The sequence below is a fragment of the Arvicola amphibius genome, chromosome 10, assembly GCF_903992535.2.
Source record: "Arvicola amphibius chromosome 10, mArvAmp1.2, whole genome shotgun sequence".
NCBI lineage: Eukaryota > Metazoa > Chordata > Mammalia > Rodentia > Cricetidae > Arvicola > Arvicola amphibius.
In genome coordinates, this window is record NC_052056.1 from 101,933,475 (window position 1) to 101,957,743 (window position 24,269).

Below are 24,269 nucleotides of genomic sequence, written 5' to 3' on the forward strand. Positions count from 1 at the left end.
CAGAGCCACGACGGGAAGCATGTGTCCACGTGGGTGAGGTCTAGAGGGGCAGCATTAGTCACATGACAGTGTTGGTACTCCGGCAAGACAGTGATGTTTAGAAGGTTCATAGTTTAAGAATATCTAAAATAGTTTAAAAACTATAAAGCTGCAACACATGATTTTTACACCTAATTACTAGAAAACTAAGGAAAGCACTTATTAGCTTTGAGTAAAGTAAGGTGAACAGGAATGCACTTCTACCATCTACCAAAGGAAAAAAAAAAGAAAAAACAAAGAAAAAAAACTCCAAATGCATTATCAGAAAGATCTTATAGTACAGGTCAGACATATTGCTCGTGAAGAAGGGGCCCTAAAGAAAAGTACTTGCTAAGTTAGCATCTGTGGGGATGGCCAGTTTAAATATGGGTTCAGCACCCATCTGGGGAGGGACGGCAGTGTAGGGTAAGGAAAAGCTCAAGAGAGACACTGATAAGACCTTTGTCATCTACTGTGTCTGACAGAAATTAACCGTTAAAACTCTTTACCCGTGACACTTTTATTCAGTTGAATTACTCCATGTACAATGTAGTGTAAAGTAATCTCTACTTCATATTAGTCAAAATACTGTCTTTATCCTTTGATCATGTCGTGTTTCACACTCCACCCAGCACACCCACGACTAGGAACAGAATACTTCATTAGAGGCAACACGGGAAACCAGAGTTCTGTTCAAAGTCTGCAAAAGCTAGTCAACTGGGATTTTAGAAAACTCACTATGAAATCAAAGGGCTGAGCTGTTACACTCACTCATTGTGACGTACAGTACAAAGTTATGTAATGAACATGGGCTGATAAGTTACAGGTGCGTTACATGGCAACGTGTCGTTAGGAGGCTGTGCTGCGTCACGCGGTCTGGAAACTAGGGAAGGGTCTGCACCCCAACTCCAGAAGCTGCAGTCTTCTTAAAAACAAAAGTCTCTCTCAACAGTTTAGTACTTAAGTGTTCTCAGCACAACGTGACTTAGTTCAGAAGGTATTTTGGCAATTCTTAATCTGAGCAAGATTAGGGGATTTGAAAAATAAGGCTTTAAGAAGGCTTGTCATTTAGGGCTGAATTTTAATAGACCGTAAGTTGGAATTCTTACATTTAAAACAGAACCTTAAAATTATCGACTGGTTCATTGGTTCAAAATGGTTTTATGGAAAAATGAATCTGTAACAAAAACTTGGCATCAAATGCGAAGGCTCCACTGTTTTTTGAGCAAAGCGTACAAAGGTTCCAGGGACAGGACCAAGAATGAGGGGCTCAGACATTTACAACAACAGGCATTTTCTCTTCCTCTTCTTGACAGGAGGTGGACAGAGAACCGCTCGGATAGCTTCATCAAACACTGTCTTGAGGCCTCGCTGTGTGAGCGCTGAGCACTCCAGGTATTTGACAGCACCTAGAAAAGACAGCCACAGGGCACTGATGGACACTCCACAGGACTGTAAATCAGGCCAGTTTCCCCGCACTAAGCCAGCACAGCGTGGCTCTGCAGCCAACTCCCACACCAACACTAAGGCCAACAAAGGCCTGGCTTGACTGGATGCCCAAAGCAAAGAAACCCCCAAGTAGAAGAAATCTTCCTCTCTTGGATGGACAACTCCAGCCACTTGTCACCAGGACTGCAGAGCAAAGAACAAGAAAGGAGGTTCATACCAATCTCCTTCGCCATGGCGAGCCCCTGCGGGTAGGTGATGGGGGTCAGTTTCTTCTCCTTCAGCTTCTCAATCGTGTCCTTATCATCCCTAAGATCAAGCTTCGTCCCCACTAGGATGATGGGAGTGTTGGGACAGTGGTGTCGCACTTCAGGATACCACTAGTGTGAAGAAGGAAACAAAGCCATACCGCTCTCCTCAGCCAGCTAGTATGCACTGAGTACCAAACCTCCAGCCACAGCGGGCCCCACAGAGCTGCTCTGCCTTCTACTCAAGCCTTCAAGAACCATGCGTACCCTGGCTAGCCAGGCCCTGAGACAGAAGACAACACAACAGACCCCACCTGTCAAGAACCAGGAGAAAGAAGGGCAGAATGGAAAGTACTCTCAAAGGAATCATTTTGTTTTTTAGGAAAGGTCTAATTTATAGGATCACCCTAGAAAAACTCACTATCAGCTTAGCGATGAGAATACAGAAGCTAGTCCCACTGTCCCCACCATGGTCCCCATCTCTACACCAACAGGGTCCCTCAGCCCTTTTCACTAAATTGGTGCAAGTTGCTGGAGCAGAAAGAAATGGTCACTACATCAACATCAGCTCTGAAGTGCTTGGTACTGCTGGAATGAGAGCCTGCTTCCCAAAGAAATCAGCTCTAGAGACCAACACCCTAAAGCCATACACTTACAAAGGGCCCATTCCTCAGTACAGTTACTAAAGTCAAGTTAAACAATTCGAAGTTCCAAGCAACTGATGGCATTCATCTTTCTTAGAGTAATGCTGACTCTTCATCTTTCTTAGAGTAATGCTGACTCCTGAATTTTTATTGATAAAGATTAATTAGCCTAATGCTTCAGAATGACATTATGCAACAATCATTCCGTAAGTTCCACTTACCTTTGCACGGACATTTTCAAATGATGCAGGACTCACAAGGGAAAAGCAAATTAAGAACACGTCCTACAGAAAGGAAACACAGGCAACATGTAGAAGACAATCTTAAACTGCCCACCAGCTCTACCTACTGCTGCTTGCAATGAACCGCCATAGACACTATGTGCCTACCGTTAGCAGCAGCTAGGTCCTCACTACCTCCCACTTACTCCCCACCCCACCCAGTTGACCAGATGACTCCCAAACCATTACCAAGCCTGCCAACCAGACTTCAGATCAAACTGTGTGAGGTTCGAGAGGTATCAAATCACGTCCCAGGAGGCCGCTTTCCAATCATGCCCAACTGGGAACCTAATTATCTGTTATCAGTTACCAACACAGAAAATCTTCTGAAAAACAGCGTCTCGGGCTCATGGATGCAGTCGATTTTAAATACATCACCTACCAAAATACGCTTTTTATTAAGCTCACCAGTGCACATTAAGCACAAACCATCTTATATCATCACGACCATCAATCAGTCAGCTTGTCACTGTCCCTGGCACAAAATGGAGTTCAAAGATTTGCTCCCCAGTCCTCCAGTCAGGGAGAGAACTCAGTGTGACTTCCCTTCCAATGACAAGCAACAACCACACCCCAGCACTGCCACAGCTTCCCAAGCACAGCCAGGGGCCTCTGGGAAACTTGCCCCGAGGGCAGCTGTGGCCCAGAGAGAATGCAAAGGAAAAGCAATACAAGAGTGCTTACTCAGAGAAATTGCAGGCTAAATATAAAATATCTGAATTTTTCTTCCTATCTAGTATTGCACATGACATAAAATTCAGATGTTTACCTGTACAAAATAATGTCCAAAAGTCTAAAATGCTAGACTTATCAAGACACAGCCCTAGAAAATGCAACATGCTATTTTGTGAAATGTGTCCAGTTCCCAAGCTAGCTAGCACCTTAAACCATCCAGCTGGTATCTCGTACCTGAAAAGGAAAGAAACATCCCACACGACAGCTTTTTATAAACGACATTGTTTACTTTAATGCTGGCGCATGCACAAGCCTATCGGAGAATCACCAGGGCCTCCCAGCACCCACGTTGATTTGATTCCAAACCCTCTCAAAGCAGAGTTGGGTTAGCTCACCAGCGCTGCAGCCACCCCCGCAGCCCACCACACAGAACACCAGAAGAAGAGAAAAGACCCTGGGAGTGAGGTTAGTCTGGCTCAGCGTTATGACCACCCAGGAAAGCACCAGGTGGACCCTCCACACCTGCACCTCCTACCATCCTGGGGAGGGGCTTTGGGAAGCCTCTTTCATATGGGAGGAGGGGAGCAGGCAGTTCTTGGACCACTTTAATCAATTGGTAATGAACAGTCAGGCTCCAGAGAAAGTTTATTTCATCAAGTGAAACCTCTCCTTGAGTGAATCAGCTAGAAAACACTCAAGGAACCCGAGGTTCAATAGTATTCCTGGGGAGACTAAGTGAAATGAGAGGAGAGACAAAGCTGGAGGCTGAAGTGGACTGAAGTCTTACATACGGCAATCGGCTTGTCTCTGCCCCTGGAGGTTCTATCTTTACCACTTGTGTCTCCAACCTAGTAATGCAGGAGAACTTTGAGTTTAGTACAAACTAAGAAATACAAAAGTCAATATAACCCGTTAGTCTTCATCAGAAGTTGTCAGCCCTCCTGAGGAGTCCAAAAGTGTACAATGACTTAATACATCTCAGAAACCAAGAGCCACAAAATCAAAAGGCTGTCCCCTGCACAGTTCAACAAGGAAATCAAGGGAACACTGGGCCTGCCACCAAGGCACTCCCACTATGGTTAGCACCTGCCAGAATTTAACACATCCCACAGAGCTCAAAGTGTTCAGAAAGTGTCCCTTAACATAAAAAGGCCTGTTGATGGCACTTATTAGTGACAAGATAGTTCTCAGAGGTAAGCCAAAGGAAACCTCAGAGATAGGTGAGGCACCTGCCCACAGGCACAGTGAGGTTTTCCAGAACAGGGAACCAAAGGAGTCAGCCTGGCACATCAGTCTCCTGCCCCTGTTTCTGGAGTACGGTGAAAATTCAGACTGCAGTTACTCACTCAAATGAACAATGTTATTCAAACTAAGGTCCCTTTTCATCAGAGTTGAAGAGGTCACCACCTGATAGCAATTTTATAGGTGACAACCTTTTTATTTCCATCACAATACTTTCCATTTGTTTTTATCCTCAGTAAAAAAGACAAACGTTTGGGGGCTGGAGAGATGACTCAGCAGTTAAGGGTACTGACTGCAGCTCTTCCAGGGGACCTGGATTCAATTCCCAGCACCCAAACTGTCTGTCTGGTGTGTCTGAGATAGCACTCAACTGTCTGTAACTCCAGAATCCAACACTCTCACAGACATACAAAAAATAAATAAAAATAAAAATATGCATGCTTGCTCTCCCAATATAAAACACCCCAGAAATTCTAATAAAGACAAGGCAATATTTTAACCTCACCTCACTCAAGCTTTGTATTTACAATTCAAAGAGTGCAATTTCCAGAGACTCCAGGTTTCATCTATGGGCTATTTCTGAAGGTGTTCTCCTAAGGAATTGACACAAAGTGTCCCCCCTCCAAACAAAACAAAAACACGCATTGTTTCATTGTGATGGTCATCAGGATAGGTCAGAAAACAGCTGGAGCACCCCCTGGCTTCATTCACTCCACCCCTTATCCTTGCAGCATCTTCCAGATGGAGGAGAGGCAGGCACAAGTGGAACCAGACTTCTAACATACACCACCTGCCTCCTCCTTTCTTCCTTTTTGGCCCCCTCCCCTTGGTCTAAATTAAATTAGTCAGCTTCTGATGCTTTTTCCTACCATCCATCCCTTCTAACCTTGCGTTCCTGATACCAAGGCACAGGAGCTGTGCTACCTGTGTCCCTGCTCCTCCCCACCCTTGGGACAGCACCTGTCTTTCCTTCTCAGGTCTCTGGCCCATCTTTCCTGGGGACTCTACTGCTCTCCTCAGATCACAGGACACTCACATGCCCCCAGTTGAGTGTGAGTCTCCAATGACTTTAGTACTCCCCTATCACCAACTACTTCTCCCTCACCAGACAAAAACACAGCCAGAGCAGAAAGAGACAGTTTAGTTAGTAAAGTGTTTGTTGGGGAGGCATGAGGACAGCAAGGTGGCTCTTGAGGGACAACATCTGAGGTTGACCACCCCCCTCTCACTCACACTCACACACACACACACACACACACACACACACAGAGCATAACACCAACTACAGCTAGAGTGGTTCTACTTGCCACACCATCTCCAGTATGAGCCAGAGCTGAGATACAGACAGGGCAGAGCAAAAGGTGGCTGAATCCTCACCATCACAGAACTATGGTGGATTTTATTCTACTCTCTCCTAAAACACTGTATCTATATTTCAGGTTCACACCTGGATTTTTCTTTTCTTTTTTCCCCCCCTCTCTTTAATATAGGAATTTCACACACAGAAAATGACTAGGGGTTACATACATAGCAGAGAAAAGGCAGATGTAAAAAAAATCTAGACCTTGACACCTGGGAGCTGGCCTGATGATGACAGCTTCATTTAGTGGAAGAGAGAGAGAGAGAGAGAGAGAGAGAGAGAGAGAGAGAGAGAGAGAGAGAGAGAGAGAGAGAGAGAGAGAGAGAAGGAGGGAGGGAGGGAGGGAGGGAGGGGAGAGAGAGAGGGAAGAGGGGGGGAGAGGGGGAGGGGGAAGGGAGGGAGGGAGGGATGGAGGGAGGGGGGCAGAATACAAGGAACTGCTTCTTCACCAGGAGCGGCTTCAGCCCTACTGCATCCACCTCCTTCTAGGTAGGACTTCCTAAAAGGCTGTCACAGAACTCAGCCAGAGTAAACCCCTTTTACTGAATCCTACACACCCCCAATCGTGTAATACAGTGTGTTTCCCTCATGGCAAAGAGCAGCAGCCCCTATGCTGGTTAACTGCAAGTGGTTTCTAGTGCTCTCTGGCTGGAGGACCAGACATCTAACAGTCATTTTAACAAAGGCATGGAAATCAACCGCACCAGGCGGTGGAGGTACACAGCACTCAGAAGGCTGAGGCACGTGGAGCTCTGAGTTTGAGGCCAGCCTGGCCTATAGAGCAACACAGAGAAACCTTGTCTAGAAAAACAAAGTAAAAAAAGAAAATCAAAGCTGCAGCCAGGTATGCGGGCTCTCACCACTCTATCCCAGGGGCTAGAGACGATGGCTTTGCTCTGTGATTACGAGAACTGGCTGCTCTTCCAGACTCAGGCTCCATTCCCAGCACCCATGAGGTAGTTCACAAAGTCCCTAACTTTAGCTCCAACGGATCTGATCTGGCCCCTGCAGATACCAGGCATGCGCGTGGTACACATGCACATATGAAGGCAAATATTCACACACACAAAAACAAATAAATCTTTAAAATATCACTGTAAGTTGCAGGCCACCCTAGGCTACAGACTAAAGGAGACCCTGTCTCAAAATAACAATGGCCACAGGAAGTGGCACATCTCTTTTTAGTGTGCTTCAAATAAGAATCTTCCACTTGAAAAGAACACCTGAGCACAGTTTTTTTTTTTTTTTAATGAGCCACAAAAACAGACTCATACCTCAGAGAGCCAGGACCATGAGCCAGTCAGCAGAGACACAGAGTGAGATGTCAGCCGGGAAATCCCGGGTCTGCTCCTGTATGACAGCGTGGCCCACAGCAGGCAGACTTCATATCTCAGAGAGTCCTAGCAGGCAAGTCTCTAGCTGCAGGCTGAGTGAAAATCTTGTCCTACTCCTTTCCTGCTACTCAGTCTATCTTATATAAGAGAACCGTCCACCTGCTCTACACAGATACAACAGCAAATTTACAGACCTATGTTGAGTCAGGCCTCACACACACCGCTATGGCTCATTCAGTCTGGGAAGAGTCCACCTCATTCATCGGCGAGTACACAATCTGACTCCTGCCAAGTTACCTTTGACTTGCTAAGAATGACTCCCTGACACAGAAAGGCCTCGCCCTACTCTGTACCCATTGAGTCACAATAGGGTGGCCCTCATTTCTCAGAAATGATGCCACACCCTTCCAGACACATCCACTGAGCTGGACATATACCAACTACTGTTTTAAAATCCACCTAAGGGGCTAGAGAGATGGCTCCGTGGTTAAGAGCATTGCCTGCTCTTCCAAAGGTCCTGAGTTCAATTCCCAGCAACCACATGGTGGCTCACAACCATCTGTAATGAGGTCTGGGGCCCTCTTCTGGCCTGCAGACATACACACAGACAGAATATTGTATGCATAATAAATAAATATTTAAAAAAATCCACCTAAAATCCAGAATTATTCAGCATCCACTAGAGGTAGAGCACTTTAAAGATCCTGAAGACTGCCATCATTTTGGGACTGTGAACTGATTTTAAATATGTAACCACAGTTAAGTTTTAGCACTAGATTGACTAAAAAAAACCGCTACCCATTCAAACCCTCCCTCTTACATTTTTGATCTTTATTTATTCAGCTACAAGTCAATTAACAGACACCTACAGTTCAAAAAAAGACAGTATCTGGCCAGGTAGTCTTTAAGCCCAGCACATGGGAGGCAGAGACAGGCAGGTCTCTGTGAGTTCAAGGCCAGCCTGGTCTACAGAGTGAGTTCCAGGACAGCCAGAGCTGTTTCACAGAGAAAAATTGTCTCAGAAAAACAACAACAAAAACAACAACGAAAACACAGTATCTGGTGACTCCTCCACTAAGAAATGAAAGGTAGAGAAAAGGTTTCTTCTAACATGTAACACCACCACCAACTAAACAAAAATTCATACAAACACAAAGGCCGGGCGGTGGTGGCGCACGCCTTTAATCCCAGCACTCGGGAGGCAGAGGCAGGCGGATCTCTGTGAGTTCGAGGCCAGCCTGGTCTACAAGAGCTAGTTCCAGGACAGGCTCTAAAAAAAAAAAGCTGCAGAGAAACCCTGTCTCGAAAAAACAAAAAACAAAAACAAAAAAAAAAAAAAAAAACAAAACACAAAGGTGTACACTGGAACTAATTCGAGACAAAAAGTAAGGGCTAAATCGGTTATAGCTGCCCCGTCAGTCAGGGCTCAAAGTCTGTCTTCCTCTAAACTGTCTCTCTGATCCTAAACCAGATCTCCCAGTAAACAATGAGGGGCACTAAGGGCACTAAAGGGCACACAAGGAATGTTCATCCAAGGAAAACCTGGAACAAGGATCCTTGGCCCATCTAAGGTGGAAGGAAGCACAAGTGGGCATACAGGGTGTGGACGCTGCCAGAACTGGTGTGTACACGAGTATTATTTTGTTGTTATTTCTGAAACACGGTCTTACAATATAGCCTAGCCTTGAACTCAGATATCCACCTGCCTTCTCTGCAAAATCCTGAGATTATAGGCTTGAACCAACACACCTGGTCTGAGATGTATTAACTCAAGCTAGTGGCAAGTAGGCAAGGCCAGAGTAAGAAATTGCCTGAGAACGCACAGCTAGGAAGAATCCAAGGCTTTCACTCTGCTGCCTTTAACATTGGTCATCTTATACCAAAACTGCTCTAAGACACACTTTTGCTTCCTTATCCTGTGCTGGTATGTACAAAGACCAACACTCCACCCTGAGCCATACCCCGGCCCCAAAACACACTGTCTAAAATGAAGACCTTGTATTAAGACAAGCAAATGACATACATATGAAAACTGCTTTGCATCCTAACACATCCTAACATCCAGTACCACTGTTCTGCCAACCACTGCTATGATTAGCTTCAGGTAAATCATCAATCATTTGGTTGCCTCATACAGAAGCTAAACTAAAGAAATGTTTTTCCTGGCTAAACACAAAGGCTTATTTAACAAAACCTCCACCTCCACTGAACACTTAATACTGAAGTCGGGGAGGGGGGTCATTAAGTCCTTAGGTAAGTTTACTAATTCAGTTTAAAGAAATCCTAGCCTTTTTTTTTTTTTTTGAGACAGGGTCTCATGCAGTCCAGGCTGGAACTTACACGATGTAACCAAAGATGACCTTGATCACCTACCTTCACTTTCAATTATAGGCATAAGTCACTATGTCCAGTTATGTGGTGCCAGGGACAGAACTCAAGACTGTGAATGGCAGGTAATCATTTCACCAACTGAGCAACATCCCGACTCAAGAATCCTTAATATTTTTTTTAATATTTATTTATTTATTATGTATACAATATTCTGTCTGTGTCTATGCCTGCAGGCCAGGAGAGGGCACCAGACCTCATTACAGATGGTTGTGAGCCACCATGTGGTTGCTGGGAATTGAACTCAGGACCTTTGGAAGAGCAGGCAATGCTCTTAACCTCTGAGCCATCTCTCCAGCCCCAAGAATCCTTAATATTAACTCCTTGTTTTTTTGAGACAAAGTCTCAAACTATAAGCCAAGTTGGCCTCAAACTTGTAGCAATGTTGCCTCAACTTCCCAAGTGCTAGATGACAGGTATGAGCCACCATGCCCAACCTATCGGCTTAATTTGATTTTACATCCCCAAACAGTCCATCTTTCAAAGTAACTGTGTTAAGAATAGCTGTGCAGGGCTGGAGAGATGGCTCAGAGGTTAAGAGCATTGCCTGCTCTTCCAAAGGTCCTGAGTTCGATTCCCAGCAACCACATGGTGGCTCACAACCATCCGTAATGAGGTCTGGTGCCCTCTTCTGGCCTGCAGTCATACACAGAGACAGAATATTGTATACATAATAAATAAATAAATATTTTTTAAAAAAGAATAGCTGTGCAGCCAAGTGATTGTAGCGCACGCCTTTAATCCTAGCACTCGGGAGGCAGAGGCAGGCAAATCTCTGTGAGTTAGAGGCCAGCCTGGTCTACAAAGTTCCAGGAAAGGCTCCAAAGCTACAGAGAAACCCCGTCTTGAAAAAACAAACAAACAAACAAAAGATTGGCTTTGTGACAGTACCTGTTCTGTGTGGTTGTCTGGAGACTAAATAAAAGAATACAAAATAAAAAAGGCTGAATAACTGATAATATTTAAAAACCCAAATTCTGGTTTGCATGAAAGGAGGTATGTATTTACTACTGGAATAATTTATCTTCCCTTAAATGATCACAGACCCCAGTCACAGCAACACAGCAGATCTGTGAGCACTGCTCACTGGTGGACACTGAAGAACCATACACTCTAAAACATGGTAAAAATCAAGCATGAGCCTTACTGTTTGCGGATAGGAGAGGGGACGCAATCTGTCATAATCTTCTTGTCCAGCTGTGTCCCATAAGCCCAGATTCACTGGCTTTCCATCTACCATAACATTGGCAGAATAGTTGTCAAAGCTGTAGAAGAGGACAAGGAAAGGTTAGTCCCCCCACAGCTCCCCAGAGGAGGTGTGCTACAGTATAGGAAGAGGATGGGCCCGGAGGCGGCTAGTCCAGAAATCATCCCTGAGGCATGTGAAGCTGCCTGGAGAGAGGGCGGGCTGAGAACAGGACGCAGAGAACCAACTACACACACAGGCAGAGAGATGAGAAGGAAAGGACAGGCTACTGACTCACAAAGAAACAAATGTAAACTCAAATCAACTCTGCCTTTAATAAAGGTTTTCTCTCAGGAGAAATAAAACATGGAAAGAGTCCCTCTTAAAATCCCACTTGTGGGGCTGGAGAGATGGCTCAGAGGTTAAGAGCACTGACTGTTCTTCCAAAGGTCCTGAGTTCAATTCACAGCAACCACATGGTGGCTCACAACCATCTGTAATGAGATCTGATGCCCTCTTCTGGCCTGCAGGTGTACATGCAGACAGAACACTGTACACATAATAAATAATAAAGAAAACATTCAAAAAAATCCCACTTGTCAAATTTTCATGAGCGTATTTTGTTTCAACTAGTGTCCTCAGCTTAAGTGTACACAGCAAAGTCACCTATGCCTGAGGCCAAAGTGCAGTGGTACAACCAAATAGAGCAGGGATTTTAGAAGACACCCATGTTTTCAGAGTGAGTACACCTGACCACATAAGTGTGCAAATTAGCCTGAAACTGCTACAGTAAGAGGCACCCAAGAAAAGCCAGAGAGAGGAAAAGTCATTTTTGAAAAGAGCTGTTATCCCCTCATTAAGGGAAGAGGCAATAGATCACTTCAAGGTCAATCTAGGCTATAGAGTAAAAAAAGACCTTGTCTCAAAAAAAAAAAAAAAATGCTACTGGTATCACTGACTGCTCAAAAACAAAACAAAACCAAAAACTCAAAGGCTCAGAGCAGGATCAGGTGAAGAGTTTAAGGCCAATCTGAGTTACACAATACCCCATCTCAAAACAACAACAAAAACAAAACAACAATAAAAAACGCCACAAAAACAACTTTACCACTGCAATTTAAAACAAGACAGGGTCTTTATTTGTAATGCTGGCATACATGCATGCATAGCACATGTGTCTCTGGTGCCCATGGAATTCAAGAAGAGGGCAGCATATTCCCTGAAACTGGGGCTGCCTGTGGGTGCTGGGGACAAACCCAGGTTCTCTGAAAGAGCAGCTAGTGAATGCTCTTAGTCACTGCGTCATTTCTCCAGCCCCAAGACAAATATCTTAATACTCAGTTTTATGGCTAACAGGGTTTATTTTTACTACTTGTAGTACTTATAAATAGGGACTTTTATTATAAAAGCAAAGTTTAAGTTCACGTGATTTAAAGACTGCACTAACCAGAAGAGCTTTATAAAGACAAGCAGCTGTGGTGGTTTACAGAGGGGAGGCAAAATAATCAAGAGTTCAAAGCCACCCAAGACTACACAGTAAAACCCTAGTGGTCCCCTTGGGGTCTGAGCCTTCAAGGATGCACTGGACGCAGACCTGAGGGTGGAGCTCTGCACCATCATGAGGCTGCCCAGTGAGCCATTACAAGAAATGTACTTTGTCTTCCCACTCAATTGAGTTACCCATACAGAATCAACCCAGAATCCAAATCTGCCCCACCCCCTAGTTTCACCTCTACAGCCCTGTAAGAGACATGGAACAACTGATGACTGGCCAGCAAGGCCAATTAAACCAATGCAATACTCTGCTCCAGGCCCCACAGTGCCAAGCTATCAGAAACTCAACTGCGGTGGTCAGGCTCTGATTTTCTTTACATTCCAGTCTATACACTTCATAGTGTAATTTTCTTTTGTTTTCTAAATGTCTAAAAATCAGTAAGGAACAGTACAGTCCCTCACATAGGCCTCATGTAAGAAAATCATACATTAAATTGATTCTTTTTTTTTTTTTTTTTTGAAGCTCTAAATACCTAACAATTAGAGCCCAGTAAACGTTTGGGAGGAAAATAAACACTATTAATTCATATATGGATTGACAAAGGCTTTATGGAACAGAAAACGCATCGCAGGTAAAACGATTCTCAACCCAAAGAGGATACTCACACGGTGGGGATGTACTCTCCAGGAAAGGCATTGGTCGTGTAACTGATCAGCAGGCAGGTTTTACCAACAGCTCTGAAGGGAGAAAACGGCTGTTTAGTCAACATGAACACAATCGTGGCTTCCACTATTCTGCTAGAATACTCTAGAAAATGATGGGAAACAGCTATACCACATCCAAAAGTGTAAACAAATGAGCTTTTCTAATACTTAACACTCTGCACACATTTTTACCTTAAAAACAAAACCTTTGTATTTCTCAGAAAGGCAGATTGAACGACCTCCCTTTCTGCGTGTGTGGCCTCTGGACCAGCAGTCAAGGGTATGCAGTAAGTACAAGGCCCAGCGAAGCGCTTAACATCTTCCACTCCAAGCTGACACCAATATGTGAACAATGACCGCCTCTGCAAACTGCACTGCTATTTCTCAAGTACTGACTAATGCTACTGCCTGCCTGTCCATAACAGAGCACAACCAGCTAAAACAGCCACAGGGCTCTCACTCACTCATATACAGGCACATCGCCTCCCCACCCCCAATCCTCACAAGCTGTGAAAGAAGCTAAGTCAAATACACTAAACATACTAATGAAGGACACAGGGCTGGAGTAAACTTCTCAAACAGTTGCAAAGAGAAGGCAAAGGAGAAAAGTGCAGAAACATGTAACCATAGGGACAGACAGCTACAGCTATCACCAGTGGTGTCACTCAGGCAGAAGGTAGGGTACTGCTTAAAAAGTTCTCAACCAGTGAAATATTGTTTTGAGACTATAACTAAAAATGAAAACTGCTGCACCATTTGCAAAAAAATATAAAATTTCCAAGTTTCACCACAGTCCCTAGTTGACTACAGGGACATCCTAAAGGCTCCGTCCAAACAGTAGAGTTCAGCTCGCTGCTGCCTTCTGATGGCTTACTAAGGTCAAGGTGATATACTGGTGTTAATCTGTAAGGTTCTGTTGCTCAGCACAGGCACTGCAGACTGGGGTTCCTATCCAGAAGGGAAGTTTTGTACTTCCCTTCCACATTGAGGCTAAGGGTTCCATAAGGGCAGAAGCTCAACCACTCAGTCTTGCCAATACTTGCTTGACTTGTAACATTATAAAGAGCTTCATGAAGTTGGAGCTTCCCACCCTACAGATCTCACTGTCAACACTACATCACCAGCAGGTTAACTTCCAATCCCTAACGGCTTTCTAAACAGAAATGACTCATTAGACATTTATCTTGTGAAAGGCTTAGAATGTCAGAACAAACCTGTATGAGCAAGACAGCCTAAGATCTGGAGAGGCCTAGCCTGGAGATTCAGAACTAGCTCTATCATTTACTTGTATAGTTTCTGGCACATTTGAACTTCCTTTGCTGCCTCTGTTCTTGCTTGTAAGTAGATGCATTCAACTCCAGTGAGCAACAATCCAATACCAATTTACACCAGCAAAGGAAGGTACTGGGTGCGGAGATTCTGCAGGAAACAAGACTCATGGATAGCCACGAGTGGGGGCTCAAGCCTGTAATCTTAGCACTTGGGGGCTGAAAAAAAGAGGATCTCCAGGAGTACCAGGTCAGTCTGGGATACATGGTGAGTTCCATTCTAGCTAGGGCTACTTAGTGAGAACCTACTTCAAACAAACCAACAAAAACACAGGATGGTGGAAGAGGGTAGAGGATGATCAAAGTACATTCCACACATATATGGAAATGTCAATGAAGGCACTTAGTACAAGTAATATAAGTAATAATTTAAAAAGACACCTTAGCGGGGGCTGTAGCTCAGTGGCAGAATACTCGCCTACTACACAGGCATCCTGTTCTCAATCCCCAGCACTTCATCTCCCTCACACCACCATAATGCTCCCCAGCCTTTCACCAGCTTTGCACCCCAGCTAAAGTAGAGGCATCATCCTTGAAAGGCCCAACTGGAAAGAGACTGAGACAATCTGGAATTGAGAATTGTGTTGTTGCTATTTGTAATAATGTACCTGTGCACACACGTCATAGTATGCGTGATATAAAAAGTTCAAGGTAGCAGTTCTCAACCTGGGGGTCCAATGAGTCTTTCACAGGGATTGCAAAGACCATCAGAAAACAGATATTTACATTACAACTCATAACAGTGGCAGAAATGAAGTAGCAAGGAAAATAGTTGTATGGTTGGGGGGTCACCACATATAGAACTGTATTAAAGGGTTGCAGCATTAGGAAGGTTGAGAATCACTGCTTTAAGGGAATAAACAGGTTCTCCCCTCCTATCATGTGTACCCCAGGGATGGAACTCAGGCTGTCAGGCTTATGGGCATGTACCTTCACCTACTGAAGTGGTCTCAATACACAACCCTAATGACCTTGAACTTACTATGTAGATTGGGCTGGTTTTGAATGAGTGCCCGTCATGATCCTTTGACCCATTTACCTCTGCCTCCTCCATGCTGGGGTGACAGTTGTGAGCCACCACACATTGCTGGGAATGTAATTAACATAATTAACTACAATTTATGTTCTATAAAAACATGACTATACAGTTGTGATGCAGCTCAGCTGGCCTAGCATACACCAAGTCCTGGATTTGTTCCCCAACACTAAATAAAACTAAGCAGGGTGGCACCTGTCTGTAATCCTAGCACCCAGGAGATAGAAACAAGGAGGATCAGAAGCTCAAGGTCATATATATAGCATGTGTGAGGCCAGCCTGGGCAGCGTGAGAACCTGTCTCTGTACTTTTACTAAATTCTTAACTTTAAAATGGATCAGCATAAATAGAAAGGTTATTACCCTTCTTTTAGTGTATTTACTCATTCCTTGTAAACACACGGCATAAATCAACTCTAGAGGCCAAAGTCAACAACTGAACTACAGGAAGTAACATCAAGAACATGTTCACATGGAGAATGGAAGCCGTATTTGGTCACAGCCATGACTGACAGTGCTGCAGAATTTCTGGAAGTTTCTATCTGCTTTGGAATTTTCTGAATTTGTATATTTAAGTACTTAGTTTCAACCTCCTTTTAATCTTTAGAAAACTAGCCTTGGTCTACTGGAAGAAACTCCTGTCTGTTCTATATTAGTTCTTCCCCTAGCACATGACATTACTATTTCTTTAACCTATCTTTACTTCCTGCCCCATCCTGCAGAAAGGACTAAGAATGAAGCCCACTAGTGATTTCCGTTCCTACTGATGTCTTCATTTTCCTGTTAAGAGAATTCTGTGCTTCAAGCCTTCTGCTTTGACCGGCTTTAATATTATTTTCTGAAATTTACAGATCAAACCTTAAAATACACATATCAATAACCTGAACGCACTGACAACTTCCTTACATTGAAAACATGTAGAGGCTAGTAAGATGGCTCAGTGAGTCCCAACATCCACATCAGAGGGCTCACAATGCCTGTAACTCTTCTGCAGGCGTCTGCGTGCATGCACGCATACACTCAGACATGCTTATATACACACAAAACCTTTAAAGGCATGTAAAAAACTGGCTGTGTAATCACAGCACTTGGGAGTCTTAAAGAGAAGGACTGCTTCAAGTTCAAGTCCTACATGGACTAAGCAGCAAAACCCTGTCCTGGAAGAGGTCTCCATCACTGCTGTAGCACATTAGGAGAAGGCTTGCCTAGTGCACACAATCCCCCAAATTCCATTCCCAGCACCGAAGGATGGGTGTAGATCTAAAAAGAGTAAAGAACATAACCAGGCGGTGGTGGCACACGCCTTTAATCCCAGCACTCGGGAGGCAGAGGCAGGTGGATCTCTATGAGTTTGAGGCCAGCCTGGTCTATAAGAGCTAGTTCCAAGATGGGCTCCAAAGCTACAGAGAAACTTTGTCTGAAAAAAACAAAAAAGAATAAAGAACTTTCTGCATGGCCTTGTGAGACAAATTATTCCTAAGACTGGGAAACCAGACTCATCCAGTAACTGGAAACCAAATGCAGATCAGTAATACTGTCTAAAAGCAGAGATCTGACAAAGTCAATCTTAAGGGTGGGGTCTGGTGATGCATACCTGTCTAGTTCTTAAAGGGGGAAGGGGATGCAGAGTTCAAATCTAGTCTTGGGTACAGAGGGAGTTTGGAAGCTACCCTGGGCTGTATGAGATCCTGTTTCAAAAACTCATGTGGGAGCTGGAGACCCAGCTCAGGGGTTAAGAGCTTGTTGCTCTTCCAGGACTCGCTTAGTTCCCAGCTCCCACATCAGCTGCTCACAACTGCCTGTAACTCTGCTTCTGGAGTTGACAATGCCCAACCCTGACCTCTGTGGGCATCCACTCATAAAAATACACATAAAAATTTTAAAGTAAGAAATGGAGTGAAGGATGATTGAGAAAGATGCCTACCTCTCCCTCCACGTAGACCCATGTCTGTGTGCTCACTCACAAATACATGTATGTCCTCCTCTCTCGTATTCCTCCAGTAACTGAAAGACCTTGAACTAGGTCTGAAACTTCTCTAAGAAATATCTCTAAGGTACAGAGATTCTGTAACAATATTTCTTCCACGACAAGGCTATGTTCAGAAAAACAGATGAATCATGATCAGGAAAATCAATATCAGGAAAAGACAAACCCCAATTCAGAACTCTCACACTTACGAGTCAGGAACTTCATAACCAATGGGTATAAAGTTAGTCATTAACACCATTAAAGACTTCAAACTAAGACACTGTACAAAGTTTCTCAAATACTGAAGGCTGAAGATACAGAACAGAAACGAGGCTTCAAGAAGGCTGATTCTAGACCACCCCTCTCACTTCTAGAATCATCAAATCACTGGAGTAACAAATGAGAGTCCAGTGAAGGTACAAAGTTTACTTAGTTATTTTATGGAAAAGAAAGGGGGGCTGGAAAGATGCTTCAGAGATTAAGAGCACGGGTGGTTGGTTCTCCAGGACTCAGGTTCAACTGACAGCACTCACACAGTGGCTTCCAACAGTCTGTAACTCCAGTTCCAAGAGATCCAAAGCATTCTTCTGACTTCCAAGGGCACTAGGGACTTGGTGCACAAAAATACATGCAGGCAAAACAGCCAAGCATATTAATCCTAGCACTCGGGAGGCAGAGGCAGGCGGATCTCTGTGAGTTCGAGACCAGCCTGGTCTACAAGAGCTAGTTCCAGGACAGGCTCCAAAACCACAGAGAAACCCTGTCTCGAAAAATCAAAAAAAAAAAAAAAAAAAAAAAAAAACAGCCAAGCATATAAAATAATAAAAACAAAATTTTAAATTTTGAGTCGGTGCTGGTGGCACATGCCTTTAATTCCAGCACTCAGAAGGCAGAAGTGAGTTCGAGGCCAGCCTGGTCTACAGAACAAGTTCCAGGACAAGCTCTAAAGCTACAGAGAGAAACCCTGTCTCGAAAAAACAAAAAAATTAAAAATAAATAAAAAAAATACAAATTTGGAAGCCAGTGCAAAATTCAAGTGCCTTCATAACAGGCCAAAATAAACAGACATCCACATCACAAGAAAACAAAAACTCATGAGGAGCTTAAGCAAATCCATGGGCCATACTATCACTGATCAATGGAAGCAGAGTAAAATGTGTCCATTCCTGTAGGGATGACATCATAGGAGGCTGAACTAACAAAATTCCTAGACAGCAATGTCGAAGTTAGACACTGTACTGGACCCAGGTCCATACGCAGACAAGAAGGAAACTTAAGATTTGGCTTGTCAGCTTCCTGGTTGTCCTAAACTAAAGCGGTCCTGTTAAAACCACTGAGGTAGTTGTGATGGCACATCTCTGCAATCCCAGCAGAACAAAGCTAGGTCAGGGCTGGGTGGGGATTTAATGAAGTAATACAACACTTATTTACCAAATGTGAGGTCCCAAGTTTAGTCCATAGCACCAGCACAAAGAAAAAAGTGTGTGTGTGTGTCCAAGAGTAAGAGCGCTAGCTCAGTGTGGTTCAGCGTATGCCGTACACTACCAAGAAAAATCACATGCTCCGCTTACAGAAAGACCATCTGATATAAGGTTAAATCTCTCCTATTTTATATCCACTACCAATTAACTACTGAACAGAGACTAACCCACCAGAAGAATACAGGCCAACTAATCTAACATGGTCATCAGAATTTTTAACTGCAATTCCTCAAAAGAACTTTTAAATAAGAAAGTTCCCAATTTGTACGACCTTAGTTTGTCATCACTCCTTATATTAGAAGGAACAACAAGAGGCTTTTGGCCCTGTAAAATTTGGTATACTATATATGACATTAGGCTTAATTGCTTTAAATTTTTTTCAGAGTAAAAGGCACTCCAACTATACCTTAGGCACAGCTTATTTGATGAAAAGGAAAAAAATATTATTGGCATGCAAAGCTATGTATCTATACTTCTAGACCAGTGGATCTCATGCTGCAACCTTTAATCCAGTTCCTCATGTTATAGCAACCATAACGTTATTTCGTTGTTACTTCACAACTGTAATTTTGCTTCTGTTATGAACTGTAATGGGGGGGGGGTCACAGGTTGAGAACCAATGTTCTAAATCAATGTTGCTGTACATTGAAAGTGTAAATTTCATCAGTCTTTTGGTAAATGTATACTTCTGTCACTTTGCCCCAACAATATCTATGTCAAATATAGTACGAAAAAGCACACCAAGAAGGTCTGGAGAGATGCTCAATGGTTAGGAGCACTGGCTGCTCTTGCAGAGAACCCAGGTTCAATTCCCAGCATCCACACTGTGACTTACAACCATCTGTCACTCCAGTTCCAGGGCATCTAATGCCCTCTTTCTGGCCTCCTTGGACACCAGACACAAGTGTGGTATAGACATACACGCAGTCAGAACACTCTTACACATTCAGCATGTTTAAAGTACACTTAGATGTGGCGATACACGTCTTTAACACAGCATTCAGATCTCTGGGAGTTCCAGACCAGCCACAGATACATACCGAGACTCCATTAAAAAAAAAAAAAATGTATACTGGGGATAGAAAGATGTCTCAGCAGGTAAAGGTAAGCCTGACTTCCTGAGTTCAATCCCTGGGACCCACGTGATGGAAGGAGAGAGCCAATTCCTCCAGGCCACCTCTGACCTTCACAGCTTGTCATGGCAATGTATGCCTTCCACACACATACAAACAAATATTTAAAAAAAAGTTTTGTTTTTTTTAAAAAGACTGAAAAATTCAAGGCCAGAAACTGCATTTCTAACATTCTTCACATCTCCTCATAGTAAAAACAAACAAACACAAAAACCCCAACAATGATAGTAAGAAGAGGGGCTAGTGGGAATGGCTCAATGGTGAGCACTTCTCTAACACCAAGAGACAAGGCACTGGAAAACACACACACACACACACACACACACAATGGTAACCAGCACACACACACACACACACACAATGGTAACCAGCACTTCCAGGCACTTAAGAGCCTCTTAATATTCAGCATCTTGTTTAGTCTTGTTTAACTTTCCCTAGAGGCGTCTCTCTTGAGGAAAAGAATGACAGGCTGAGGGTTACTCCAGAAATTGAAACAGCAGTGGGGGGCTGGAGACATGGCTTAGCAGTTAAGTGCACTGGCTGCTCTTCAAGAGGATCTATCTGGGTTCGATTGCTAGCACCCCATAGTGGTTCACAACAGCCAGAAAACTCCAGTTTCAGGGGCTCCTCTGCTTGCACAAATATATGGCACAGACATACATGCAGACAAAACATCCATATACATAAAAAATTAAAAATAAGAAAAAGAAAGTAATGGAACCCAAAGGAAGGCTCCAGACCCCACAGTAGGCATTCTGAGTATTTGACTTTTTTGTTTTATAGTCGGTAACAGGCTAAGATGTATCTCAGCTGTTCAGCACTTATAAGGCTCTGAATTCCAACTCCAGCACAGGGGGAGAGGCAGACATACAATATGATCTTTAAGTATCAATAAAAATATTAGCATACCTGTTGCATGTGTATTTCAGTCAATCTTAAAAATTTTCAAACTCTGTGGTATGGTACTGGATCAGCAGCAATTTGTCTCTTTTTTAAAAAGTAATTTTTTTGAGAATGTCTTCCAGTGGATTTTGATCATATTCATCCCCACTCCTCCTCCTAGTTTTGCAACCCTCCCCCCTTAAAAACCCACCTAGTGCAATTTGTACTGCCCATATACTCTTGAGTGTGGGACCATCCACCGGAGCTAGGTGGATCTACCAAGGCCACACCCATAAAGAAAACTGATTCTCCCACCCCAAGAAGCCATCAAGGGTCCATTCCTACCCAGCCTCGGCCCTCCCCGCCCTGGGCTAGGATTCTGTACAGCTAGCTGCTAAGGAGTTCAGAAGCATAGTCCAGAAGATACTGCTTCCGTCTAGTGTCCCTGACCTCTGGTTCTTACAATCTCCCTTCTTCCTCGTCGGTGCTTAAGCTTTGGGACGACGAGGGCGGTGACAGAGCAATTTAACTTACAAAAAACCTAGGAATGTGGTACGGCTTCCCAATCCGCAAAAGCATTTCTAACTTTTAAAGGAAGTTCAGATAACTCTTCAAACGTTCCCCAGGAAAAGTGCATCCAAAATACAAACAAACGCTTTCACTTACAGCAGGCCTGATGGCTCATACCTGAAAACCCAACACTACCAAGGCTGTCACAGGCGAATAACCATTGAAGACCAAGACACAGAAAGACCCTGGCTCCAAAACAGAACCTCAACTGCTTTCATTATCAAACAACTGTCCCAGATGACAAAGCTTCCTTTTAGGAGGCGAAAGGGAAAGCAGCGTACACATTTCTAGCCAATGAGACTCCCAATATGTAGTTCTATACACTGAGCCGTGTCCTGTTTTTGAGACAAATTCCCCCCCAAAAGAGGGGATCTGACAGTTTGGCTACGTTAGTTACAGGGGCAATCCCAGACGTCTAACGTAGAGTTATGCAAATAGGCTGAACAATCAATCGATCAGGAATTCAGGGGCTGCGATTCAGGAAAATCCGGGTTCGCTGCAAGCGTGGAAGACAGTAAGTTTGCAGCGCGTTCTACTGAACTTGAAAATGTACCAGTTGCATTTTGCGTTTGGGGAAACCAGGAGTAAATCTGCAAGCTTCCTCGTTAACACGAACCTACACAAGCAACGCTGAGACGCGCGATTTTGCTCCGATTACACTGAGATTCTTGTTTCTACTGAAGGGGGGGCGCGCCTGCATAAGACCAGTCTTGTCTCCCTCAAGGGCCTGAAACCATCACGAACAGTCATGAAAAGAATTGTCTCGAGTCACAGGGAGCTGGCTCTGCAACGTCCCTATCTAATGCCTTCAGAGAAGGCTCATTTTTTTTTTTAATGACCACACTACGTTCAATGGACAGTCTTCATCACACTCAACTCCTTCAACTAGCATTCCAGTAACTTTGCCGGCGCAAAGTGTGAAAATGAGCATTTTTATAAACACACTGCAAAGTCGAAGCAGCCGAGTCCGTTCCTAACTTCCAGGTCGCCCAAGTGGCCGGTGCAAACCTGCATCCAATAGGTTCGACTCGGAGGCCGTTACCTAGCCCAGTTCTCGGGGATGGGGTGGTGGGGGAATCCTGAGTTAATGAAGAAACTGGACTTCCTTTTCTCAAAAACAATACAGAAAAACCAAAAAAGCAAAAATTTTCAAACCAGCCTCGTCTACGTGCCAACGAGAGCAGGGCGACGGGCGGTGTCCGGGGGAAAGAAAGCAGGAGGGTGGAGTTCACTTTTCCCTCCGGCCGGCTCGCCCAGGCCCTCCCCCAACCAGAAGCCGGAACCAGGCCTGGGAGGGTGGGAGGCCCGCGCCCCCCAGAAAGCCGGGCGCGCGCTCTACGCCAGCCCGAGGCTTTTCGGGCCTGCGGAAACCCGAGTGCCGCCCGCCTCCCACGGCGCCGCGGACGACACCCCCTCCGTCGCCCCCGACACGGTCGTGCACTCACCCGTCTCCCACCACCACACACTTGATGGCCTGCATCTGGGCCGCTCCGTGGGCCGCAGCGGCGGCGGCCGGTCACTGAGGCGGGAAGCGGCGGGCTCGGGAAGCGCGGGGCGGGCGTGTGCAAGGCTGCGGGCGGCGGGGCGCCGAGTGCCGGGACCGCTGTCCACGCCGCCTGGCCCTCAGTGGACTTGGAAGGCGAAGCACAGCAGCAGCCACCACCCAAAGCTGAGGAAAACTGCAGAGAAACAGGAAATGGCCGCTCCACTCACATCCGGCCTCCCCTCCCCCTCGGTGCCGTCGACGCAGCTCCCAGGCTCCGGGCGGGGCCGCTCCCGCCCGCGCCGTTCCTGGGTTCCACGGGCTTTCGGGAACGCTCGGAAGTACTCGGCTCCAGCCGGCGAACGCGCCTCGAAGGGCCGCGGGGCGGGGCGTCCGCCATCTTGGCACGCTCCCGCATCCCGGGCGTGACCGAGTTTAGGAAGGACTGTGTGGGTCCTGGGGTTACCAGTTCGGCTATCTGGAAGGGCCCCGTTCTCCAGCCTGCTCTCCTGCCAACGCCATGGAGAGATTCTTGAGCCCCCTTGTTATGGGATAACTACAATATGCTATGGCATGAGGCCCTTCTACAAAATTCTATATAGCTTGAGCCACAGTGAGATCCTGTCTCAATTTTTCTTTTTTCCTGGAGATGTAGCCAGGTTAGAACGCCTGCCAGCATGTCCAGCCTGGGGTTCCATCCCTAGCACATCTCAGACCTGCTCAGGCGGCACACCTGTCATCCCAGCACTTGAGAGGTGGAAGCGGTAGAATCCTGAAGTGGTGATCGACGTCCCACTACGTGCGGAGTTCAAGACAGGCCGGCTTTGTCGATCAGTTGGTAGAGTGCTTCGCTAGCATGACTGAAACCCTAGGTTTGATCCTCACCCCAGAGTGAAACAGATGGGGTGCACACCTGGACAGGTGGTAGCAGAAGGATCCGAGGTCCATCCATCCTCAGGCTATGCAGGGTCCAAGGCCAACCTGAGCAACCTGACTCTGTCTCAAGGTTTCGGGGGAGGGCAAAATAAACATAAAACTCTAAGGAAGAAAAAAAGATCCTTGTACCACATCATTAAAATAAAATAATAAGCATGAGGGTAAAGGGCAGGGAGAATTTTTTAAGGTTGCTGATATAACAGGATAGGAATATAATTCATTCACTAATAAGATGGCCCTATTAGAAGACAGAAGCATTAAAGATATTTTTGGGGTATGTGTAATGCATGTGTGTGCGTGTGATCGTGTAGAAGTGGTCATACTCGTGTGTGCACATGTGTGTAGAGGACCAAGGTTGACATCAAGTGTATTTGTCAATGGCTCTCCACCCTATATGTTGGAGCAGGGTCTCTCACTGAACCCCAAACTCT

The 24,269-nt window shown here is 45.0% G+C and overlaps 1 protein-coding gene across 3 annotated transcripts; it reads right to left on the reverse strand.

The window, feature by feature from the left end:
• Nucleotides 1-1,079: 1,079 nt before the first annotated feature.
• Nucleotides 1,080-23,157, reverse strand: Rac1 (Rac family small GTPase 1). 3 transcript variants are annotated; one of them, XM_038345595.1, is made up of 7 exons: nt 22,865-23,157; nt 12,983-13,054; nt 10,784-10,901; nt 4,104-4,160; nt 2,578-2,640; nt 1,685-1,844; nt 1,080-1,427 (listed from the first exon to the last, which is right to left on the reverse strand). In XM_038345595.1, the coding sequence occupies exons 1-7, from the start codon at nt 22,897-22,899 to the stop codon at nt 1,297-1,299; spliced, it is 636 nt and encodes a 211-aa protein (XP_038201523.1). In that variant the 5' UTR covers nt 22,900-23,157; the 3' UTR covers nt 1,080-1,296. The 3 variants fall into 3 exon arrangements, with proteins under 3 accessions (XP_038201523.1, XP_038201525.1, XP_038201524.1); XM_038345597.1 differs by lacking the exon at nt 4,104-4,160 and having other exon boundaries at nt 1,080-1,430; nt 1,684-1,844; nt 22,865-23,154; XM_038345596.1 differs by lacking the exon at nt 4,104-4,160 and having other exon boundaries at nt 22,865-23,153.
• Between the last annotated feature and the right edge of the window lie 1,112 nt (nt 23,158-24,269).

What these genes read in the sequence shown, in the direction of transcription:
- Rac1 (XM_038345595.1), bottom strand. Translation starts at nt 22,899, where the DNA reads ATGCAGGCCATCAAGTGTGTGGTGGTGGGAGACGG. An exon ending in CCCTCTCCTATCCGCAAACA is followed by an intron (nt 4,161 to 10,783) that starts GTAAGGCTCATG and finishes CTGCATTACTAG; the next exon opens with GTTGGAGACACAAGTGGTAA. An exon ending in CGCCATGGCGAAGGAGATTG is followed by an intron (nt 1,428 to 1,684) that starts GTATGAACCTCC and finishes TGTCTTTTCTAG; the next exon opens with GTGCTGTCAAATACCTGGAG.